Source organism: Psammomys obesus, unplaced genomic scaffold (assembly GCF_907164565.1).
Source record: "Psammomys obesus unplaced genomic scaffold, mPsaObe1.curated_primary_1811, whole genome shotgun sequence".
NCBI lineage: Eukaryota > Metazoa > Chordata > Mammalia > Rodentia > Muridae > Psammomys > Psammomys obesus.
The window spans coordinates 1,232,554-1,251,892 of record NW_026586589.1 but is presented as its reverse complement, the minus strand read 5'-3'; the positions used below and the strand labels follow the sequence as shown (position 1 = coordinate 1,251,892).

The 19,339-nt window shown below is 48.6% G+C and overlaps 1 protein-coding gene across 2 annotated transcripts in view; it reads left to right on the top strand.

The window, feature by feature from the left end:
* The first annotated feature begins 2,204 nt into the window (after positions 1 to 2,204).
* Sgk2 (serum/glucocorticoid regulated kinase 2) overlaps positions 2,205 to 19,339 on the top strand; it is a 24,257-nt gene continuing 7,122 nt past the window's right edge. Inside the window, exons 1-14 of one of the 2 annotated variants that reach the window (XM_055602399.1) lie at positions 2,205 to 2,285; positions 2,479 to 2,552; positions 2,913 to 2,981; positions 7,596 to 7,899; positions 9,191 to 9,250; positions 9,810 to 9,859; positions 10,364 to 10,421; positions 10,596 to 10,679; positions 11,217 to 11,348; positions 13,034 to 13,146; positions 13,418 to 13,454; positions 14,253 to 14,339; positions 18,038 to 18,133; positions 18,968 to 19,123. In XM_055602399.1, coding sequence (XP_055458374.1) covers positions 9,215 to 9,250; positions 9,810 to 9,859; positions 10,364 to 10,421; positions 10,596 to 10,679; positions 11,217 to 11,348; positions 13,034 to 13,146; positions 13,418 to 13,454; positions 14,253 to 14,339; positions 18,038 to 18,133; positions 18,968 to 19,123 — 849 coding nt within the window. In that variant the 5' untranslated portion in view covers positions 2,205 to 2,285; positions 2,479 to 2,552; positions 2,913 to 2,981; positions 7,596 to 7,899; positions 9,191 to 9,214. Of the gene's footprint in view, positions 2,286 to 2,478; positions 2,553 to 2,848; positions 2,982 to 7,595; positions 7,900 to 9,190; positions 9,251 to 9,809; positions 9,860 to 10,363; positions 10,422 to 10,595; positions 10,680 to 11,216; positions 11,349 to 13,033; positions 13,147 to 13,417; positions 13,455 to 14,252; positions 14,340 to 18,037; positions 18,134 to 18,967; positions 19,124 to 19,339 lie in introns of those variants that run through there. The other variant, XM_055602397.1, reaches the window with a different exon arrangement.

Genomic DNA, 19,339 nt, shown 5'->3' with positions numbered 1-19,339 from the left:
ATAATAATAATAATAATAATAATAATAATAATAATAATAATAATAATTCTACTATCTCAAGGGTTCTGTTCCCAGCTCACGTAAGTTTTCTGGACTGTTCTAGAGTGAACATGTGATTCATTCTGCCTGTGAATGAATGTGCAGGTGGCCATAGTGGAGGGTGGAGAAGTCAGGCCAAAGGACAAAGTGTAGCAGGGAATGCCAACTTAGGGAGAGTATTCATGGAGATTTGTTTCCAGTGGATCAGTATCTTGTGTTCCCATCTTCATCCCCAAGACTATACCTTTTTATTAAATTTATTTTCACTTTACTCACGTGTTTTGCCTACATGTACGTGAAGTACACTTCAATAGAACGTGTCAAATCCGATAGAACTGAAGTCACACAAGTTTAAGCTGCCACGTGGGTGCTGGAAACTAAACTTGGGTCTTCTACCAGAGCAGCCAGGGCTCTTAACCACTGAGCCATCCCTACAGCCAGCCCCAAGAATATATCTTTGACCTTCATACCCACACAGCAGAGTCCATAAAAGAAGGAGGAAAGGAAGAAGGAAGGGAAGCTGGGAGTATGGTTCAACTGTGTGTGGCAGCACAGGAGATGTCGTGGCTATTTTCTGAGACAGAAGAACAAGTTCAAGGATTGCTAGAAGCCACGTTGATTGGCTCATGGCTTTAGAGTAAGTTGGTAGGTGGGTTAAAAAAAATTACTCAGTTCTCCCACTTATAGGAGAGACAAAAGTGTTAGCCCAAGACCACGGATGTTCTCTGCAGTCTTGTTTAAAGTATCAACACAGAGTAACAGTGCAGAGGCTTACCCACAAAGAAACTGGGAATAGGAACCATGAAATTAATCCCACACTCTGCAATGTGCTGCAGCTCTCAGGAAAAGATGAGGCTGGGCTGGCAAGATGGCTCAGTGGGTAAAGGCACTTGCCACACAAGCCTGGTGACTTCAGGTTGGTCCCCAGAAGCCACGTAAAAGAGGAAGGAAAAGAACCAACTCCCAAAAGTTGCCTTCTGACCTCCAGTTTTAAGGGCTGGTGTGATGACTCGGCTGTCGAGAGCAGAGACCCCCAGTTTAGTTCCCATCCAGCACCCACATCAGACAGTACACAACCACCTATAACTGCAGTCCCAGGGGACCAGATATCCTCTTCTGCCTCCTCAGGTATCTGATGCACACAGCGCGTATGCACGCAGGCACACATGCACATAAAATATTTTTTTAAAGGAAAATCAAACCTGGGCTGACATGGAAAGATATACACAGGGGGGGAAAAAAAGAAATGAATTCCTGAAAAATGAATGGCTGAGCCACGTGTGTAGTATGATTCAATTTTGTACGCATATATGTCCATTAGGGCACAGACCAAGGTTTGGAGGGGTTCTCACCGCTTAGTTAACAGCATATACCTCTAGAAATATGAGTGATGACGGGTGTGGAGGGAGCTTTCGCTTTCAATTTAACATTCTTCTGGGGGCTAAAACTCTTGCATTCAGTCTGTACAATCGATACCATTGTGTGATTGTGTGGGTGGCTTTTTTTTTTTTTTTTTTTTTTTTTTTTGACAGCTCTGGGAATAAGGGAAGGAGGAGCTCAGTGGAGAAAGAGGCAGGGCCCTGGCCAGAGTCCTGATTTGCTCTGTATACTCAGGCCAGCTGCCTCCCTTCTCTGGGCCAGGGCCAGACATGTGCTGGTGTGTCTATTGGGAAAGGCAGTGAGTTGAGGCTGTGCACAGCTCTAGAGAGCGTGGGAGCAATAATTTTTAAAGCACCAGGCTTGAATATTGAGTTGTTGGCATTTTTAACAAAGAACCTCCATGAAGGGATGTGGGAGGAGCTCAGGTGGAGTGCTTGCTTGGTAGATGCAGGGTGCTGTCTTTGATCCCCAACACCACTGAAGTTCTGGGCATGGTGGTACCAGCCCATAGTCCTAGCACTTGAGAGGTGGAGCAGGTGAATCAGAAGTTCAAAATTGGTCTGGGTTATATAGGGAGTTTCAGGCCAGTCTGGAATTCGAGAAACACTGTTTTAAGCAGAGTAAAAGTCAAACTCTAAGGTGCCTACTGCAGAGAGGTCACTTGGAAGACCTTGTCCCTCCTGTCCAGTTGCCTGACCCTGCCCCCTCCCTGAGTCAGAATGCTTGGCCTGGCAGCTTCAGATCATTCACCAAAAAAAAAAGCCTTTGGTTCACATGAGGTAGGATCAGCTGAGCCCTGGTTTCCAAGATTCAGAGCAGGATACAGTCTTTGTCCCATCATCATTCTTCCTCTAAAACGATGCCAGGTCAGGTGACCCTGGGTGGTCGGGCACTAGCTCCGTACAAGTGTCCTAGCGAGGCAGCAGGACACAGCAGGAACAAGCTTCCCAGCCCTGAAAGTTATGGAGAAAGGGCTGGATGCAGAGGGAGGCATCAGGGAAACGGTGCGAGAGAGTTGGGTGAAATAGGTCTTTTTATTGTCCGTTCTCTATGTTCCAGGAGAAGGAGAGAGTGATTCTGATGATGGCGTCTGGGTGGACTAGCCTAACTTTCAGCTGGACCGTGGAAAGAAGGTGATTTCAAGAATGAAAGTGACAGTGTCAGGAGGGATTTGGGAGAACCTCCATCGAGGCACAGGAATTCACGTGAGGCTCTGGGACCCGAAGTCATTTGCCCAAGGTCATAGGAGCGTAAGTTGGAGGTAGCTTTTTAACAGTCCAGAGGGCTCCTGGGGCACAGCTGTCCAAAAGCCAGTGGCGCAGCAACCGTGGTGATTCATACCAGCAGTTAATTAGTAACCGCAAGGTCCTGAAGCTGGCTCCCACCTGGCAGGGCCTCCAGGCTGAACCTGCGCTGGTTTGAGAGTCAGGCGAGTGTGTGACAGGTCACACCTGCCTGGAAAGATTGTAGGGTGAGTCAGGATTGGGTTTCAGGTCAGAAGGACCCTGCGGAGGAAGAGAGCATAATTCTCCAGGACCTGCGCTGGGACCTAGGGTTTCCAGGTGAGGACTCCCTCCCCCTTCTTCTCCCCTCCTCCCGTGAGCAGGGAACCTGCCTTACCCCCAGCTTAAAGCAGCGTTTGCTATATTCCAACGGACCACCTAGGCTGATTCCTCCCCAGCTACCCACTTTGTTTTTATTTCATGCCCGTCTTCCCCTTTCCCTCCCTAACTTCATCTCTCAGTCTCCTCTATCCGCTTTCTCTTACTCCTTAACTCCTTTCCCCTTTCTCCTTTCTTCCTATCCAACTGACTCCTTAATTAATTTCTTTTTTCTTAATGAACCAGCTCACACATTCACTTCATCCCCACTTTCGTTCTTTCCACTTCTAACTATCTGTTCTCTTCCAGAGATTCTAGGTTGTGAGTTTTAGGGCTGGATTTGCCTGGGTTCAAATCTTATTTATGTCATTTATTAACATGGTATGTTACTCATGTCATTTCTCTCCACCATGCCTCTGTTTCCTCCTCATTTAAACAGGGATGATAGGGCTGAGAGTGTAGCTCAGAGGCAGAGCACTTGGTTAGCAGTTAACACACATACACACACACACACACACACACACACACACGCGCACACAAAGCATGAATAATGATAGTTCTTATCCTATGGGGTTTATAGGAACAAAAGAAGCTCAAGCTAGCCCTCAAGCTAAGAAGGCACATAAATGACACATTCCAATGGAGTGAAGCCAGATATGATGACAGAAGCAGATACAAGGAGGGAATATTGGACAAAGTTTTTAGAGTTTTCGAATGAGGACCTGTGAAAGGGTTAAGCAAGCAAGCCACGTTGGTGGCAGAATGTCCTCAAGAGAGAGAACTGTACGTTGTTCCTATCTTGGCCCATCACACAAGTCTAGGGAGATGGAAGCAGGCCCACCAGAGATGGGCCAGATAAGGGCAAGTCTAAGCAGCAAAAAGTGATGGGAGGGATGAGAGAAGGGCTGGTGAGATGGCTCACTGGGTAAAGACACTTGGCACCAAGCCTGATGACCGAGCTGGATCTCGGGGACCCTCATGGTGGGAGAAGGGAATTAACTCCTGCAAGTTGTCCTCCAACACACACACACACACACACACACACACACACACACACACACACCAAACAGCCAATAAATATAACAATAAAAATAAAATAATCAGGAGAAGATACTGATACCAAGTTGGGCCAGGTTGTATCACAAGGCAATACTATAGAGAAAAGGAACTTCAGGGGTGGGGTAATATCTTAGTCAAGATGACAGGGAGAGTGGGCAGTGAACGGGTTTGAAGGGCTGATGAGGCATGGTACAACAAAAACAAATAATGTAGGGCTGGAGGGACGGTTCAGTGGTTAAGAGCACTGTCTGCTCCTCCAGGGGTTCTGAGTTCAATTCTCGACAACCATATGGTAGCTCACACATCATCTATAATGTGATCTGGTGCCCTCTTCTGGAGTGCAGTAGTACATGCAGATAGAGCACTCATACACATAAAATAAATAAATAAATCTTTGGAAAAAATAAATAGAAACAAATAACCTGACCTAATAATGGTGGTCATGACTTCCTGCCTTTCATTGTAGCTATCCATTGTCTTTTTTTTCCACTTTAATAAAACTATTACCCCAATGCACCCACCATTCTGAAATTTGCTTTCTCCTTGATAATTATATTAGACATGTACCCCCATTTTGATCCATGTAGGCTTATAGAGACAGAGGTTTGGGTTATGTAATTTTTTGTTTTGTACGTATACCATAGTCGATCGTTCCATTCCTTGACTTCATTAGTCAAATGTGTCATGAAAACCTCCTATATTTCAGGCCTGTCCCAAATGTAGAGGATTCAGTATTGAGCAAGAAAAGTCTGCCTTTCATGAGCTGATGTTCTAGTGTGAGATGGTAAAGCAGAACACTTGACTAGTGGCATGGTAAGAGGGCAGGAGTGATATGTGAACAAAGTTGTATGCAAAGCCTCCAGAAGAGAGGGCGGGGAAGGAGGGAGCAGTCATCGGCTTTGCTCAGGACTGCAGAGTCTCTGCACTGAAAGCCCTAAACCCCAGATAGAGCAAGACAACCTGTCACCTGATGTCAGTCAGCACAGGGGCCTAGAGGGGCCACTGAGGCAGAGGCCTCTGCCACATTATTGGAAGTCAGTCATGTGCGTTCTAGACAGAGGACATAAGCCCGAGGCATAAGCCACTGATCTGGTTATGGACATAGGAAATAAGTGAAGATGGAGACCCAAGGGCTGAGCCAGGGTGGAAGGAGAAGAGATTCCAGTGAGAAGACTGAATCAGAAGGAACCCTGGGACCTCTCAAAGCTGCATGGGTAAAGGAAGAGTGCCAGGGAGGGTGCCAAAGCCTCAGCTGGCTGAGCGAGGTGAGGATGCCGGTGTCATTATGACACTGGAGTGGACAGCTGTCCACTGTCCACTGATCCCTTAGGATCCTGGGAAGAAACCTGAGATGGGCCCAGGAGTGGAAGCGAAAAAGGATGGAGATAAGGAGTGCAGACAGCCCTTTAGGGGAGTTTGATGAAGAGAGAGAGGGAGAAATGGGCAGTCTAAGCCAGGATGCAAGGTGAGGAGCAGAGCCAGCTTGGCTTGAGGTGTCCCTAAGCGCCGGGCGGGAATACTTAGACTGTCGATTAGTTGCTGTTCTTTTGTACTTCTGAGGTCTCACTGCCCAGCGAAAAGAAATGTCCTTGGAAGGACATGTGTTTTGTCAACACTTCACCCTGCAGACTTGTGTACTGGTTCAACATTTCTATTTTGTGGGGAAATGAAAGACTTTGGTTTCGTGTATTGCAGCATTCGTAGGTCAACACCTCTAGGTGCCTTGAATTTTAGAGTCTGTGAGAACGCCTGACCCCTCTCCTCAATTTCTCTATCTCTCCTCTGCTCCTTCTCCTCCTTTTATCTTTCTTCTCTCTGCATGTGCTTTTCTCTGTCATGGCAACTGCTTCCAGTAAACCTGCATTTATTTTTTAAAAATAAAAATGCTTGACCCACCTACTCTGCACCTAAAGCTCCAGGAAGAGAGTTGCTGGGTTGATTCTACCAATTTCTTCTTTCCTCAGAACTCCTATCTAGCCACACCTAACAGCAAGGCCTTCCTGAGATGGAAGCTCCTGAGCTGGGAGCCCTCACACAGCAAAAGAGCTGTGAGCCAGTCAGGCCTCCTTTAGGTTGAGGGCCAGAGCTCTTGAAGAGCCAGTGGGGAAGATCCAGGTAGCCAAGTGCTCAGTAATCCAAGACCAAAGCCAGCTGGACAGAGAGCCAGCTCCAGCTTCCCTGAAGCACTTGCAAGGTTTTGGCAGGTGGACTGTTCTCTGTGGCCATAGCTCAGGTCCCTAGACTTCTCCTTTAGACCTATAGGTTTACATGGTACCAGGATAAACTCCTGGTTCTAACAGATAGGCCCTCTACATATGAATGCACACACACACACACACACACACACACACACACACACACACACACACACAGGTAGGGAGAGAGGGAGATTATTCAACACACATCAATATGGACATACAGTGATAGACCTATACATACATATGGTTACATAGTCACATGCACATATTATTACACACATTCTCATCTGAAGACACACACATAGACACTCATGCAGACTCACACACAAACATAGTAATACGTTGTTTAAAAGGAAAAAAAAATCTCAACTGTTTCATTTTACCAATAAAGACTCAGGAGCCAGATGCAGGGGTGAAAACCTGCGAGCTCAGAGAGGCAGAGAATGTAACCAGCTGACCTTCCTTCTCAGCTCAGGTCTGGGTGGAAAAAAACCAAAAGGCTCACTAGCTCAGCTGACAGCCCAGGAGAAAAGGTGAAAAACAAAAAACCAACCAAACAAACAAACAAACAAAGCAAGGCCAAAGGCTTACTAGCTCAAAGCCCCAAAAGCCAGGAAGCTAAGGAGCTGAAGACTAAGCTAAAGCCAGAGCTTGAACTAATAGCCCTTTCTTCTCCACATTGACTTAAATACCCCTCAACTCAAAATCCCTCCTACTCTTTAATCCCTGTCGGCTGGTTTCTTGCTCTGTCTCTTGACCTAGGGTTAACTATTAAATCCTGTGTACAGAAAACTCTTGTATTAAAGGTGTGTGCTAGGGCTGGGTGAACCACAGCATAATCACAGGTTTACAATAAATATAACGTTCTTGGATTAATGTGTGTGTAGGGCTCAACCGCACCAAAGAAATAGGGTTTTACAGTTCACAATTTTTGGGTTCACAATGGGATCAAACATCCTGCAACAGTGTATATATATTGGCCCATATATATATATATTCACACTGGCACATACTGTACAGTGACATCCTAAATGTCTGGGGAAATTACATCCACTACACACAGCAAAACGATGATGAACTCAGCACATATGTACACATGCTGTCATGCCCACACATGTACACATTCTTACACACACACACACACACACACACACACACACACATACTCTCTCTCTCTCTCTCTCTCTCTCTCTCTCTCTCTCTCTGACACAAATACTTGAAATACAGGGCCACACTGACAAACCAGAGACACGACAAAGCACATCTCTGCAGGAAATACTTGCAGAGAGCACATGCCCTGACTCACACATTCTTTCAGTCCCCAGTGGTCCCCAGGTTCTTCTAGGAAAGCTGTATAATCCCTCATCTCCTGGGGAGAAACGGCGGCGTCCCTGAGGAAACAGAGGTCTCCCCCTCCCACCCTAAGCGCTACTGCTGGATCCTTCGTGACATCACCAGCCCCGTCACTGCTGCCACTGCTGGAAGTTCTGAGCTCTGTGCTGGGGGCACCAGGCACTGACACTTGCCTCTTGTTGGGAGAACAGAGGGAGCCTCTCTTGTCCACGGCCTGTGCTCCGCTCCAACTGCTGCGTCTCCCGGAGGCCTCCACCCAGGCCGCATAGGTATGTGGGACCCGGGCAGCCAGGGCCAGGCACGGGACCCGTTGGCAGACAACCTGTGGAGGGGTGCTGGTGTCCTAGGCTAGCTATGGGAACACAGCCTGGTGTGCGTCAGAGAGACCAGGACTCCCTCCCTCTGCTGAAATTAATTCTGCAGCCTGCTGTGCAGGGGTTTGACAGTGCTGGGCCTCCAGAGCAGCCTGGCTGGGGAACGCCCTTCCTTCCCTTGCAGCGACTTTCTCTGCTGGGTGGCCTCTGACCTGATGGGAGTTCCTGGCCACAGGTGAATAGGTTTCAGGGTCCCACCCAGTAACAGAGCAGTGCCTCTAAGACCTTTCCTGGAAAGAGGGTAATCCAAGAGATGCCAGGCTATGTAGCCCAGGCCCCAGAGCAACCAAAACTAGGGTCTTTGGCTGAACAGTTTGCACCCCTGTACAGGGCCTGTGAGGCTCCAAGCCCCTGAACCAAATCCTAGACAGTCAGCTTCTTCTACTGTGCTGCTGGCCACAGAGGCCAGCTGCCCACTCCTTCTGCCACCTGAACCTGGGTAGACACTGACTACTTGGGGAATTCCATACTTCTGTTCCAAAGTCCCCAGTGCAGTTGCTGTTACTGGACACTGGAAAGCACCTGGGCAAGAAGAACTGTGTTCAACACAGAGATCAGCCTGGGATTGTCCACAAGAGCTCAGGGTTGCCTACATGCCTGTATGGGAGTCTGGGGAACTCAGTCTACCCACCAAAGATGGGACCCTAGGAAGTCCTTTCTAAATCAAGTGTGGTAGCACATGTCAGCATTCTCATTATTTGGGAGGCTTAAGTAGTGTACAAGGCCAACCTAGGATATAAAAAGCAAGTTCAAGGCCAGCATGGGCTACAGAACAAGACCCTGTCTAAAAAGACAGAGAAACAAAAAAATACATAAAGCCCCTTTAAAGATTTCGGGTACCTCACTGAAAAGTAGAGGGATGTATTCAGCTTCAGGCCTGTAAGGGCCCTTCCTGCTCCAGCAACCTTGGAGTTCTGGAGCTTCTGTGAACACAAGGATCTTCCTGTCCTAAGTGTCCCCAACCTTTGCAAGGACCCCACCAGGCAGGGACCACCACTATCTATCCCTCTCCATCCTCTTAAATTGTTTGCTGAGAAAGGCTGGGCTGACAAATGTCACTTGTCCCATCTGTGCAGGGAATGCTGGCCTTAGGGGTGGGAGCCGCTAAGGCTGTATTAGAAGTTCAAGAGGGCAATCCTGCCAGGAGACCAAGCAACTTAATGCCTGTCCTTCCCTGTGCCCCCAGAGCCTACCTGATCACAGCTACAGGATGGCCTCCAGCCCAGTTGGAGTTTCTAGCCCACAGGTGAGTGGTTCTTGGTCCTCCTCCCAAACACCCAGCACCCCATATGAGGGATTCCCTTTCTCTCAAGGCCAAAGAACTCTATAGAGATCCTTGCCAGCCCCACGAGCTTTCAACCAGAACTTGGATCTTCCTGGTTACTGTGAGCTCACAGAGATGGGCATTAAGAAGGAAAATTGAAGGGAGGTTTGGCCGGGAGCTATAAGAAGAATATTTGGTTAGAAAAAATTATGACATTGGTTTTGAAAATACATAGGTTCAAATCCCACCCTGGCAGCCTGTAAGGCCTTGGATAACTCCTCTCTGGCTTCACTTTTCTTTCTTTACAATTGTCATGATGGCCAGCAGCCTCTCAAGATTGTTAGAGAAGTGTGAGTGTGATGTGAGTGCCTAGATAGAGGAGTGAGGGTGTATGAGGGAAAAAATCCAAAAAAGAAAGGCGGTGGTGGCAGTTGGGGGGGGGGGTTAGCTAGTAGTGACGTTGGCAGAACCAGGACCTAGACTGAAGGAAGAGGAGAGGAACTTGCTGATCTTCATTGTTCTTTTCTTTAAATGTCTTCAGCCATCTAGGGCCAATGGGAACATCAACCTGGGGCCATCAGCCAACCCAAAGTGAGTTCTGGTTTCTAAGACAAAGTTCCTACCTGGCTGTCCCATGACTGGTTTTCTTTGCTTTAGAAATAAAATCTAAGGTCTCTGGTGTGCTCAGAATCTTTGCCAGCTGGTCCCTAGCCCTGTGCCTGCTCAGCTTCATCTCTTATTAACTTCCCTGCTTTGACCCCAGCTGAGCCTTCTGCCTGAAATGACCGAAAACATTTGCACTGTCAACAACTCTCTAGGCCGTTCTCGCACTGGGTGTGGGCGTGAGGGAAGATGGGGCAGCCTGTCTTCTGTGCCATGTACCTGATTTGTCTCTCCTGGTATTAACTGGTCTGTGAGCTGGGTAGGGGTGTAGGTGTAGGGGAAGTGTGTGAGGCTGAGTCTTCTAAGTTTTTTTTTTGAGGGCGGGGGCAGTGAGACATGTTCTTCAGCCTCCTGCAAAGCCACCTGAAATTAACCAGAGACACGGCTTCCTGAGGGTCCAAATGCAAATCTTTGTTTCTCTCTTGTCCACAGTGCCCGACCCACAGACTTTGACTTCCTCAAAGTCATTGGCAAAGGGAACTATGGGAAGGTAAGTTAGGAGAGTGGGAGGCCGGGGTCTTCCCCTTCTGCAGCCTTCCACCTGTTGTCTTTCATTAGCATATGTCAAAAAAAGGGCTCACTGGCCACATAGCTGCAGAATGGGAGTGGGGCTGCCAGGGAAACCCAGTCATCCCTGAAGTCTCGTGTCTGTACTTTTCTTAAGGTCCTACTGGCCAAGCGCAAGTCCGATGGTGCCTTCTACGCAGTGAAGGTGCTGCAGAAGAAGTCCATCTTAAAGAACAAGGAGGTACCAGAGCTCAGGAATGGACACTTCCCCACCTGCTTCTTCATCTCCAGCCTAGGGTGGAGGTGGTGACCAAGATGCTCCCATCTCCAAGAGGTCCAGTGGGGACAGTTCAGAAAACCCAGCTGGCCCACAGGACCCTAACCTCTCTAGAGGAAGGCAGGCCCAGCCATGTCCCTAGCAGCCTTCTGGAGGATGTGCAGACCTGTCGTTAACAGAATCCACTGATGGACCAGCTGTCTTTGCCCTCTATAGGTGTCAGGCTCCCCAAGTGCACACTGTGGGCTCACACCCCATCTCCTTCAAAGGCCCCTTCAGCCTGGCCAGCTTGGACCTCTAGATGCCTCAGTGACTTGAATCCCTTCAATGCTGTTAGGAAGACAGAGGACTGATGTCAAGTCAAACTACTCAGGAGACACTTTCAATTTGTGTGTGTGTGTGTGTGTGTGTGTGTGTGTGTGTGTGTGTGTGTGAGCTTGCAAGGTCACCTGGGTTGTGCCAGACTGTGACATGGACCCCTGTGTGTGTGTGACTCCACAGCAGAGTCACATCATGGCAGAGCGCAACGTGCTGTTGAAGAATGTGCAGCACCCTTTCCTTGTGGGCCTGCGCTACTCCTTCCAGACCCCAGAGAAGCTCTACTTCGTGCTGGACTATGTGAATGGGGGAGAGGTGAGTGGACCACAGGAAGGGGCCTGTCTTCCCAGAAGCCTGCTGTGTACCCCACTGCACCCCTGCAACAGACCCACTTGGTAGCCTAAGAAACTGGGAGGCTCAGCTCAGGAAGCCGCTTCTCAAGACAACCTTGGTCCTTTGACTGAGGGGGGCCCAGTCTACACCAGGCCCCTTTCATGCCTGCTGTTGCACTTTCTTGCCTTTTCCACAGAAGGTGGCGCTGACTCATTTTCCTAGACTCCAGGAAAGGTCACTGACAAGAGAATGATGGTCACTATTTCCGATACTGCCATTTCCTACACCCAGGCCACAGGGCAGGGATAACCCATCACTGTCATTTTTTTAATCTTATTTATTTCCATGTGTGTGTATTGTACATGCATATTTTTATGTGTGGAGCAAACAAGTGGGTGCATATGTGTTCGCACATGGAGGCCAGAGGCTGATGTCAAAAGTCATCTTCAATTTCCCTTCCATCTTTTTCATCAAGCAAACCCAGAGCTAGTCTTGCTAGCCAGTTTGCTCTGATGTGACCCCGTCTCCATCTTCTGAGGCTGGAACTACAGGCAGCCACGCCCACCTGGCACTTGTATCAGTTTCTGGGGATCTAGACTTGGGGCCTCATACTTGCACATTGTGGGCATCCCCAGCAAAAGGCCATTAGGGCTCACAGCCCGGGGCAGCTTCCGTTGACGTGACTACGGAAGCAGTTGGGCTGAGAATATGTGATCTGATGTTGGAGATTCTGCCCAGAGACGAACAACCACTGGCAGGCTCGGAGACGGTGTGGAGGAACCTGACTGGCTGCCCAAAGCTATATAGCATGTTCTTTCTTCCGAGCAATCTCTCTAGCCTGATGTCGTGCTCCTAGGTAGAGACCTGAGCCACCTGCTAACCCGAAAGCGGGCCAGGGACAAGCTAGGCACAATCTTAGGCCTTGCTTTGTCTCACTGAACCACAGGGCAGTGTTTAGTGGGGGTCTCCTCAGTTGCACCAGCTCTCTCACCTGCAGCCAAATGTTTTTCAGTCCGAGTCCAACAGGAGAGGCATTGTCCTGCACAGTCCTAAAAGACGCCTTTGCAGCCAACAAACAGACCAAACAGGGAGATCTAAGCTGAGCTTAATGTGAGATCCTAATGCTTGGATCGGGGAGAAAAAGCACATTTTTTGCTGGGCCTGGTGCCTCACACCTGTAATCCCAACACTTGGGATACAGAGGTAGGAAGATTGTGAATTCAAGGCCAATCTGGGTTACACAGAGTCTGCCCCCGCCCCACCCCACCCCCAACACAAAGTATGTCTTGAACAATCTGTTTTCAAATTCCAGCTCTGCCAACTCTGAACTGTAGGACCTTAGACAAATCATTTAACCACCACCACCCTTCCTCTGACTTGAAACTGGCACCACGGTTGAGATCTTGAAGGTGGTCATGCGGATTAAATAAGAGGAGTGAAAGGGCCTGACCTGCAGCCTGGAAAACAGCGCTGCTTAATGATACTGACTGCAGTCATGGGGAACAGAAGTGCCCTGAGGGGTGGGGTCACCATGCAGTCTTTTGGTTCAAGTTCACTGCGGTTTAGAATAGGGTGAGTGGCCTGCACAGAGTAGGGGGTCTTGAAGGCCCCTCTCTTGTGATCTCAGAGCCTGAATCCAGCCACGGCTTCACTGTCCTCTCTCCTAGCTCTTCTTCCACCTGCAGCGGGAACGCAGGTTCCTGGAGCCCCGGGCCCGGTTCTACACAGCAGAGGTGGCCAGTGCCATTGGCTACCTTCACTCTCTCAACATCATTTACAGGTGAAGCCTGCTCTTGACTCATGGTCGGTCCCAGGGCCTTCTTGCTCCACCAGGCAGGGATTGTTGTGGGCCATGAAGTCCCAGTGACCTTGGTCCTTTGGCTGAGGGGGCTCTTATTTAGATTTGGGGATATGCTCCTTTCTGGAGTCAAGCACCCAGCCTCCCAGGGTTTTCCTTATTTTCCTGTGGGAGCTTCCATGAGGAGTTCTCCTGCTAGGACCAGAGTCCCTAGTTCACTCAGTAAATGGCTGTTTTCTCTTCTTTTCTGCAGAGACCTGAAGCCAGAAAATATTCTCTTGGACTTCCAGGTATGTGAGGGGTGTGTGTGTGTGTGTGTGTGTGTGTGTGTGTGTGTGTGTGTTTACACATGCAGCTCAAATCTGTGCTCTCTAACCATGGTCTGTGTACACTGGTACTTATGCATTACATATGTATACATATGGTAACATTCATTCTTGCGTATGTGTACATATATAATCATGCACAAATATACTTATAGAAGTATGTGCACAGGAGTCTATGCCCATGTGCACATGCCAGGGCAGATACATATACAGACCTGGCACACTGTAGTTTCAAGAGAGGCCTCAGCGAACTTCACAGGATGGGGCCCTAAGCAGGAATTAATTGTTCTTTAGGATGGGGGTAAGTTGAGTCAAGGAGATTTGAGCCTCCACGACCCTCACTGCAGGATGTGGATTGCCCTCTAGAAAGCAGCATACCTTTGGAAAAGAGTGCAGTGTCCGCAGTGAGGATTAGGTCTGGCAGCTCCCAGAGTCTGATACGAGCCCCTCAGGATCTGTCTACCTCGTCCGTCCTCATGCCCAGCTAGCGCTGGTGGACTTGACTTCTCCAGGCCTCCATGAGGAGGATTGCTACCCAGCAGGAACATCCTAAGGCTGCTACGGGTCTGAGTCATGATAGGGAAGACAGCCAAGTGCCTTGTCCCCAGCCTGTGCCCAAAGTCTCCTGGCATCCAGGCCCGAGCCCTGGATCTGCATAAAGCATGTAGCTTGGGTCTCTTCACCGTACTCCACAGCTACTGCTCTAGGGTGTGACATTTGAGCTCTGACCATCAACCCCTTCTTATCGTTTCTCCGCCACAGGGACACGTGGTCCTGACAGATTTCGGCCTTTGCAAGGAGTGTGTAGAGCCTGAGGAGACCACCTGCACCTTCTGCGGCACCCCTGAGGTATGGGGGAGATCTATGGAAAAGCCAGAGTGAGAGTGGCTGAGGCCACAGACACTAAACAAAGCCTCCAGGCTACACAGAGGGGCCTCACTCCATTCCCCCAAACTCTTCCCTGTCAGCCCTGGGCTAAGCACTCATTTCCTCGTGAGTGTCAGGGAAACACCCTTCGGAGGGGTGGGGACCCACAACCTCTGGTCCATTCTGCTGCTGACACCCAGTAGAAATAGGATGTGGGGTTGCATGCCTGTCATCCCAGCACTTGGGATGTGGGGATAGCAAGACCAGGAGTTTGAGGCCAGCCTCAGTTATAGAGTAGGCTCCTGGTCATCAGGGACTTTTGGGTCCAAAGCCAAATATACGAAAACCTTATTTATTTAGGATTTTGAGCTCAGATCCTCAGGCACGCTAGGCAACTACACTTAAAAAGTAAAAAGATGTGCCGGAGAGATGGCTCAGTGGGTAAGAGCACTGGCTACTCTTCCAGAGAACCTAGGTTTGGTTCCTAAAGCATACACATGGCAGCTCACAACTGTCTATAACTTCAGTTCCAAACAATTCAACACCCTCTTCTGGCCTCCATAGACACTGCATGCAAGTGGTGTGAGCAAAAAGCCCATATACACAAAACTGAAATAAATAAATCATACGCACATGTGTATACATGTATGTATGTATGTATGTATGAGGATGGGATGGAGAGATGTCTCAGCAGTTGAAAGCATTTCTTGCTCTTGCAGAGGATCAGGAATCAGGTCCCACCACCCTCATGGCAGCTCAAAGCCATCTCTAACGCCATTTCCAGATGATCTGACATCCTCTTTTGGCTCCTGTGGGCACTACACACATGTGCCACACAGACACACATGTAGGCAAAACACCCATACACATGACATAAAATCAAATAAATCTTTAAGGAAAGCAAAAAAGACAGGAATAGGGGTGCAGCCTGAGGGCAGATCCTTCGTTAGATTCCCAGCATCACGTACACACAAGTTAAAGGAAACAGGTGCCGGGACACGCTGGCACACGCCTTTAATCCCAGCATTTGGAAGGTGAGGCAGGCAGATCTCTGTGAGTTTGAGACCAGCCTGGACTACATAGCAAGTTTTGGGCCAGCCAGGGCTGGCTGCATAGTTAGGTCTTGTCTTGGTGTGTGTGTGTGTGTAGAAATGGGTGGAACTAAATTTAATAATATATTTTATTCCACTCAATAGATCTTAAATACTCTCGTTTTAACACATAATCAGTATAAATTTGTGAAATGGGGCCGTCATGATGGCTTAGCATATAAGGGCACTTTCTGCCAAGCCTAAGAACCTGAGTCTAATGCTCAGAACCCACACAGTAGAAGGACAGAACTGATTTTTCCAAGTTGGTCCTCTGACCTACACACACACACTCACACACACACACACACACACACACACACACAAATTTAAGAAATGCTGAAATAATGAATTTTTCATAGTCTTACAATGTAGCATATGAGTGTAATTTACATGTATAGTCCATCTCAGCTGTGATTGCCTGCATTTCAGCAGACACAAATCTTGATCCTCTGGAAAAACAATTGTTTGATAACCGAATGTGTGTAGTGGCTACCGTATTGGATGGCACTACTCCACAGAGCCAAGTCCTCAACCATGGGAGCCTAGCCTGAGAGGTATGGAAGTATTAAACACAGATCTACTTCCCTGTTCCAAACAGAGATCCTAGGAGGTTAAAATCTGTGGATTTCTGTAATCCCACACTTACCCTCATTGAGAGGACAAGGCAGGGAGATTAAAAGACATTGCCCCAAGATAATATATAGCTCAGTATATAGTATATATAGGTATGTATAATATATATATATATATATATATATATATATATATATATATATATATATATCAGTGGAAGGGTGACTGCCTGGCATGCATGAGTTTAACCACCAGCACCTCAATCAGTCACTCAATCAACCAATCGATTAAATAATTGGTAAATATTGCATGTCTGAGCAGGAATTCACATGTCTCTCTGACTTGCCTTCGGTTTAAAAACCTTTCCTTGAACAGCCAGTAGTCTTGGATGTTGAACCTTGAGCAGGAAGGGCCCCAGTAGCTTGGACAGGCATTAGAAAGGGCAAAGGGTTAAGGCTGCAGTGGAGCTATGCCTCTCTGTTTATCCTGGGACATTAGAGCCTCCCCGTTGGTCTCCCCTAGCCTGCAAAGCTATTCTGGATCTTCAGCTGGGTTCCTCCAGTTGGTACTCAGGGAGCTGATGGTCACGCAACCTCTCCCAGCAGGGACCATTGTCTATGTTTGTGCATGGGGTACCTATTGGATAAAGCCGACCCCCAAAGCCTGACAACAGCTGCTCCTTTTTTGGGTGCAACTAGCATTAAGGAGTGAGGGATATAGAATTGTGGCTCGTGTAGAAGATATTCTTTCTCCTATAAATGCCACTGCTGATGTGTAGGCACACAGACAAGAGTATCTACCTTTGTTCCTGTGTCCGAAGTAGAGACTCCATGCCCCTGGTGTGTGTGTGTGTGTGTGTGTGTGTGTGTGTGTGTCTGTGTCTGTGTCTGTGTATCTGTGCAGTATGGGCACATATTCATGTCGCCATGGACAGATTCATGTGCACATGCATACAGAGGCCAGAGGTTGATTTTAGGTGTCTTCCCTAATCACACTCCATGTTGTTATTGTTGTTTGTTGTTGTGTTGTGACAGTGTCTCATAATGAACCTGGAGTTGATCAGCTTGGCTAGGCTGGCTGGTCCATGATCCAGGGATCTATCTGCCTGTCTCCACCAAACCCTATGCCATCTCGCTGGGGCTGCAAACGTGAGCCATTCCAGCCAGCTTGTATGGGACTGCTGGGGATCTGGACTTAGGTCCTCATGCTCACACACCAGCATCTCTCCAGCCACCATTCTGGTCATGTCTCCATTTAAGAATAAGGAAGCCAAAGTTCTGGCAGATCAAGTGCTCTGCCTGGACCCACCCTCTGAAGATGGCTCAGGGCTGTATGATTCTCTTTCCTCCCGAAGACCCATACAGTCCTTCAGGGTAGCTGTGTCTGATGCTGGGACTCTGTTCCTTAGCAGCAGAGAACCCCAGGCTAAAAGGTCACCAAACCCTTGGGACTGGCAGAAACACAACACAGCCTCAGTTTCTTTCCCTGTACCAAGCATGGCTCCCTGGTGTGTTCCCATCAATATGGCCTGGAATGCACCTTTTTCTCACCCTCTCCCCTGGCATTAAGGTTTCCAGAACAAGAGTGTGCCACATTCTTTTAGCTTTGCCCCTTCGTCACCTCACTGCACTGTGAGGTGCTGCTAGGATTTTCCCAGTCCTGGGACACAGGTAGACAGACCATGTACAAATAAGAAGGCATGCCCTGCTTCTGAACTACGAATCTGGCTTGGGAAGGAGATCACAGACTGTGGCTCCCTTTACCCCTCTAGCTGTTCTCTTGTGATATGTACAATGTGCACAGCTATGCAGGGCACTTTTGCCTGATTTTCTGTCCGTCCCCAGTGCACTGCAAAAAACCCGACATCAACCAGACCTCTAGTGAACGAATACTAATGTTCACAGGAGAACTGTGACAGCCGGGGCAACTCCTGTTGATGTTCTCCTTTAGGTGCCTTGTTTACAGATATAAAAAACTGAGACTAGGAGTCCTCAAATAGCTGTACTTCCTCAACAGTACCTGGCTCCGGAAGTGCTTCGTCACGAGCCTTATGATCGAGCGGTGGACTGGTGGTGCTTAGGGGCAGTGCTCTACGAGATGCTGCATGGCCTGGTGAGTGGACAGAGAGGTCTACAGGACACATGTGGCTTGGGAGAGCTGAGGGTGGCCTCCATTTTATGTAGCTTATTGGAGCTTTGCACGGAAGTTAAGCGAGCTATCTCCCCACCCTGGGAAAGAAAGATGAGGCCAGAGTGAATATGAAGAATGTGTATCTCTCTTAAATAATGCTATTTTAGCAGTTTCCATTTATAACATGCCTTCTCTGCAGAGCGTAGAGTTACTTTTATTGTACCAAGAGGGAAACTGAGGCTAAACAGTCACGGTGCTGATAGATTGGGAGCCTTCCTGGGCTGTATGCTTTAGGTGGAAGCCTGTGTGTACCTTCCTGAGGTTGGCTTTCTTCTGGGCGGGGTTCCCCAGCATAGCAGGGTGCTGCAGAAAGAGTAAGCTCTGAGTGGTCAGAGGGACCAGGGGATGGAGGAGCTGGAGGAAGAGCAAGGAGAGTCCCGCTCTTTTAGAGTCCCGCTCTTTTCTTAGCTAAGTGGTTTGACGGTCTCCAGTCTTGTCTTCTCAAGTGCTAATCTGTAGCCTCTGGCAGAAGATGGTTGTGAGGCCAGGAAGAAATGATGAAGGGGAGAGTAAAATACTCAGTACACAGGTAGTCCCAGGACCTCTGGGAACCTCCTGTGGATGGGCAAAGCCTGTGGCTTTCTCAGCAATCCTCTCTCCTGTGCTGGAAGCCTGGAGGTCCTTTCTCTCCCCATCTGCCCCATGAGCTGTGGCCCTGGACACAGGCCTGGATGAATCGTCCTGGCTATGCAGCTTGCTCTAACGTTCCCTAAGACCCCCTTTTCAACCTCCAGCTTTTTCTCCCTGTCTCCCCAGCCTCCCTTCTTCAACAAAGACGTGGCCCAGATGTACGAGAATATTTTGCACCAGCCACTACAGATTCCTGGAGGCTGGACAATGGCTGCCTGCAACCTCCTGCAAGGCCTTCTCCACAAAGACCAAAGGCAGCGGCTGGGCTCCAAGGAAGACTTTGTAGGTGACCAAGAACTGGGATGGGACTGCTTTCTGCTGCCCTCTAAAACCTGGAGCTGCTACTGCATTTGCTTAGAAATTACCTTTCTTCCAGTTGAACCCTTTCTTTCTGTGTTTTATCTTGTCTGTCTGTCTCATCTCTGTCTCTCTTTTTCTTTTTTTGTTTGTGGTGTGTGTGTGTGTGTGTGTGTGTGTGTGTGTGTGTGTGTGTGTGTG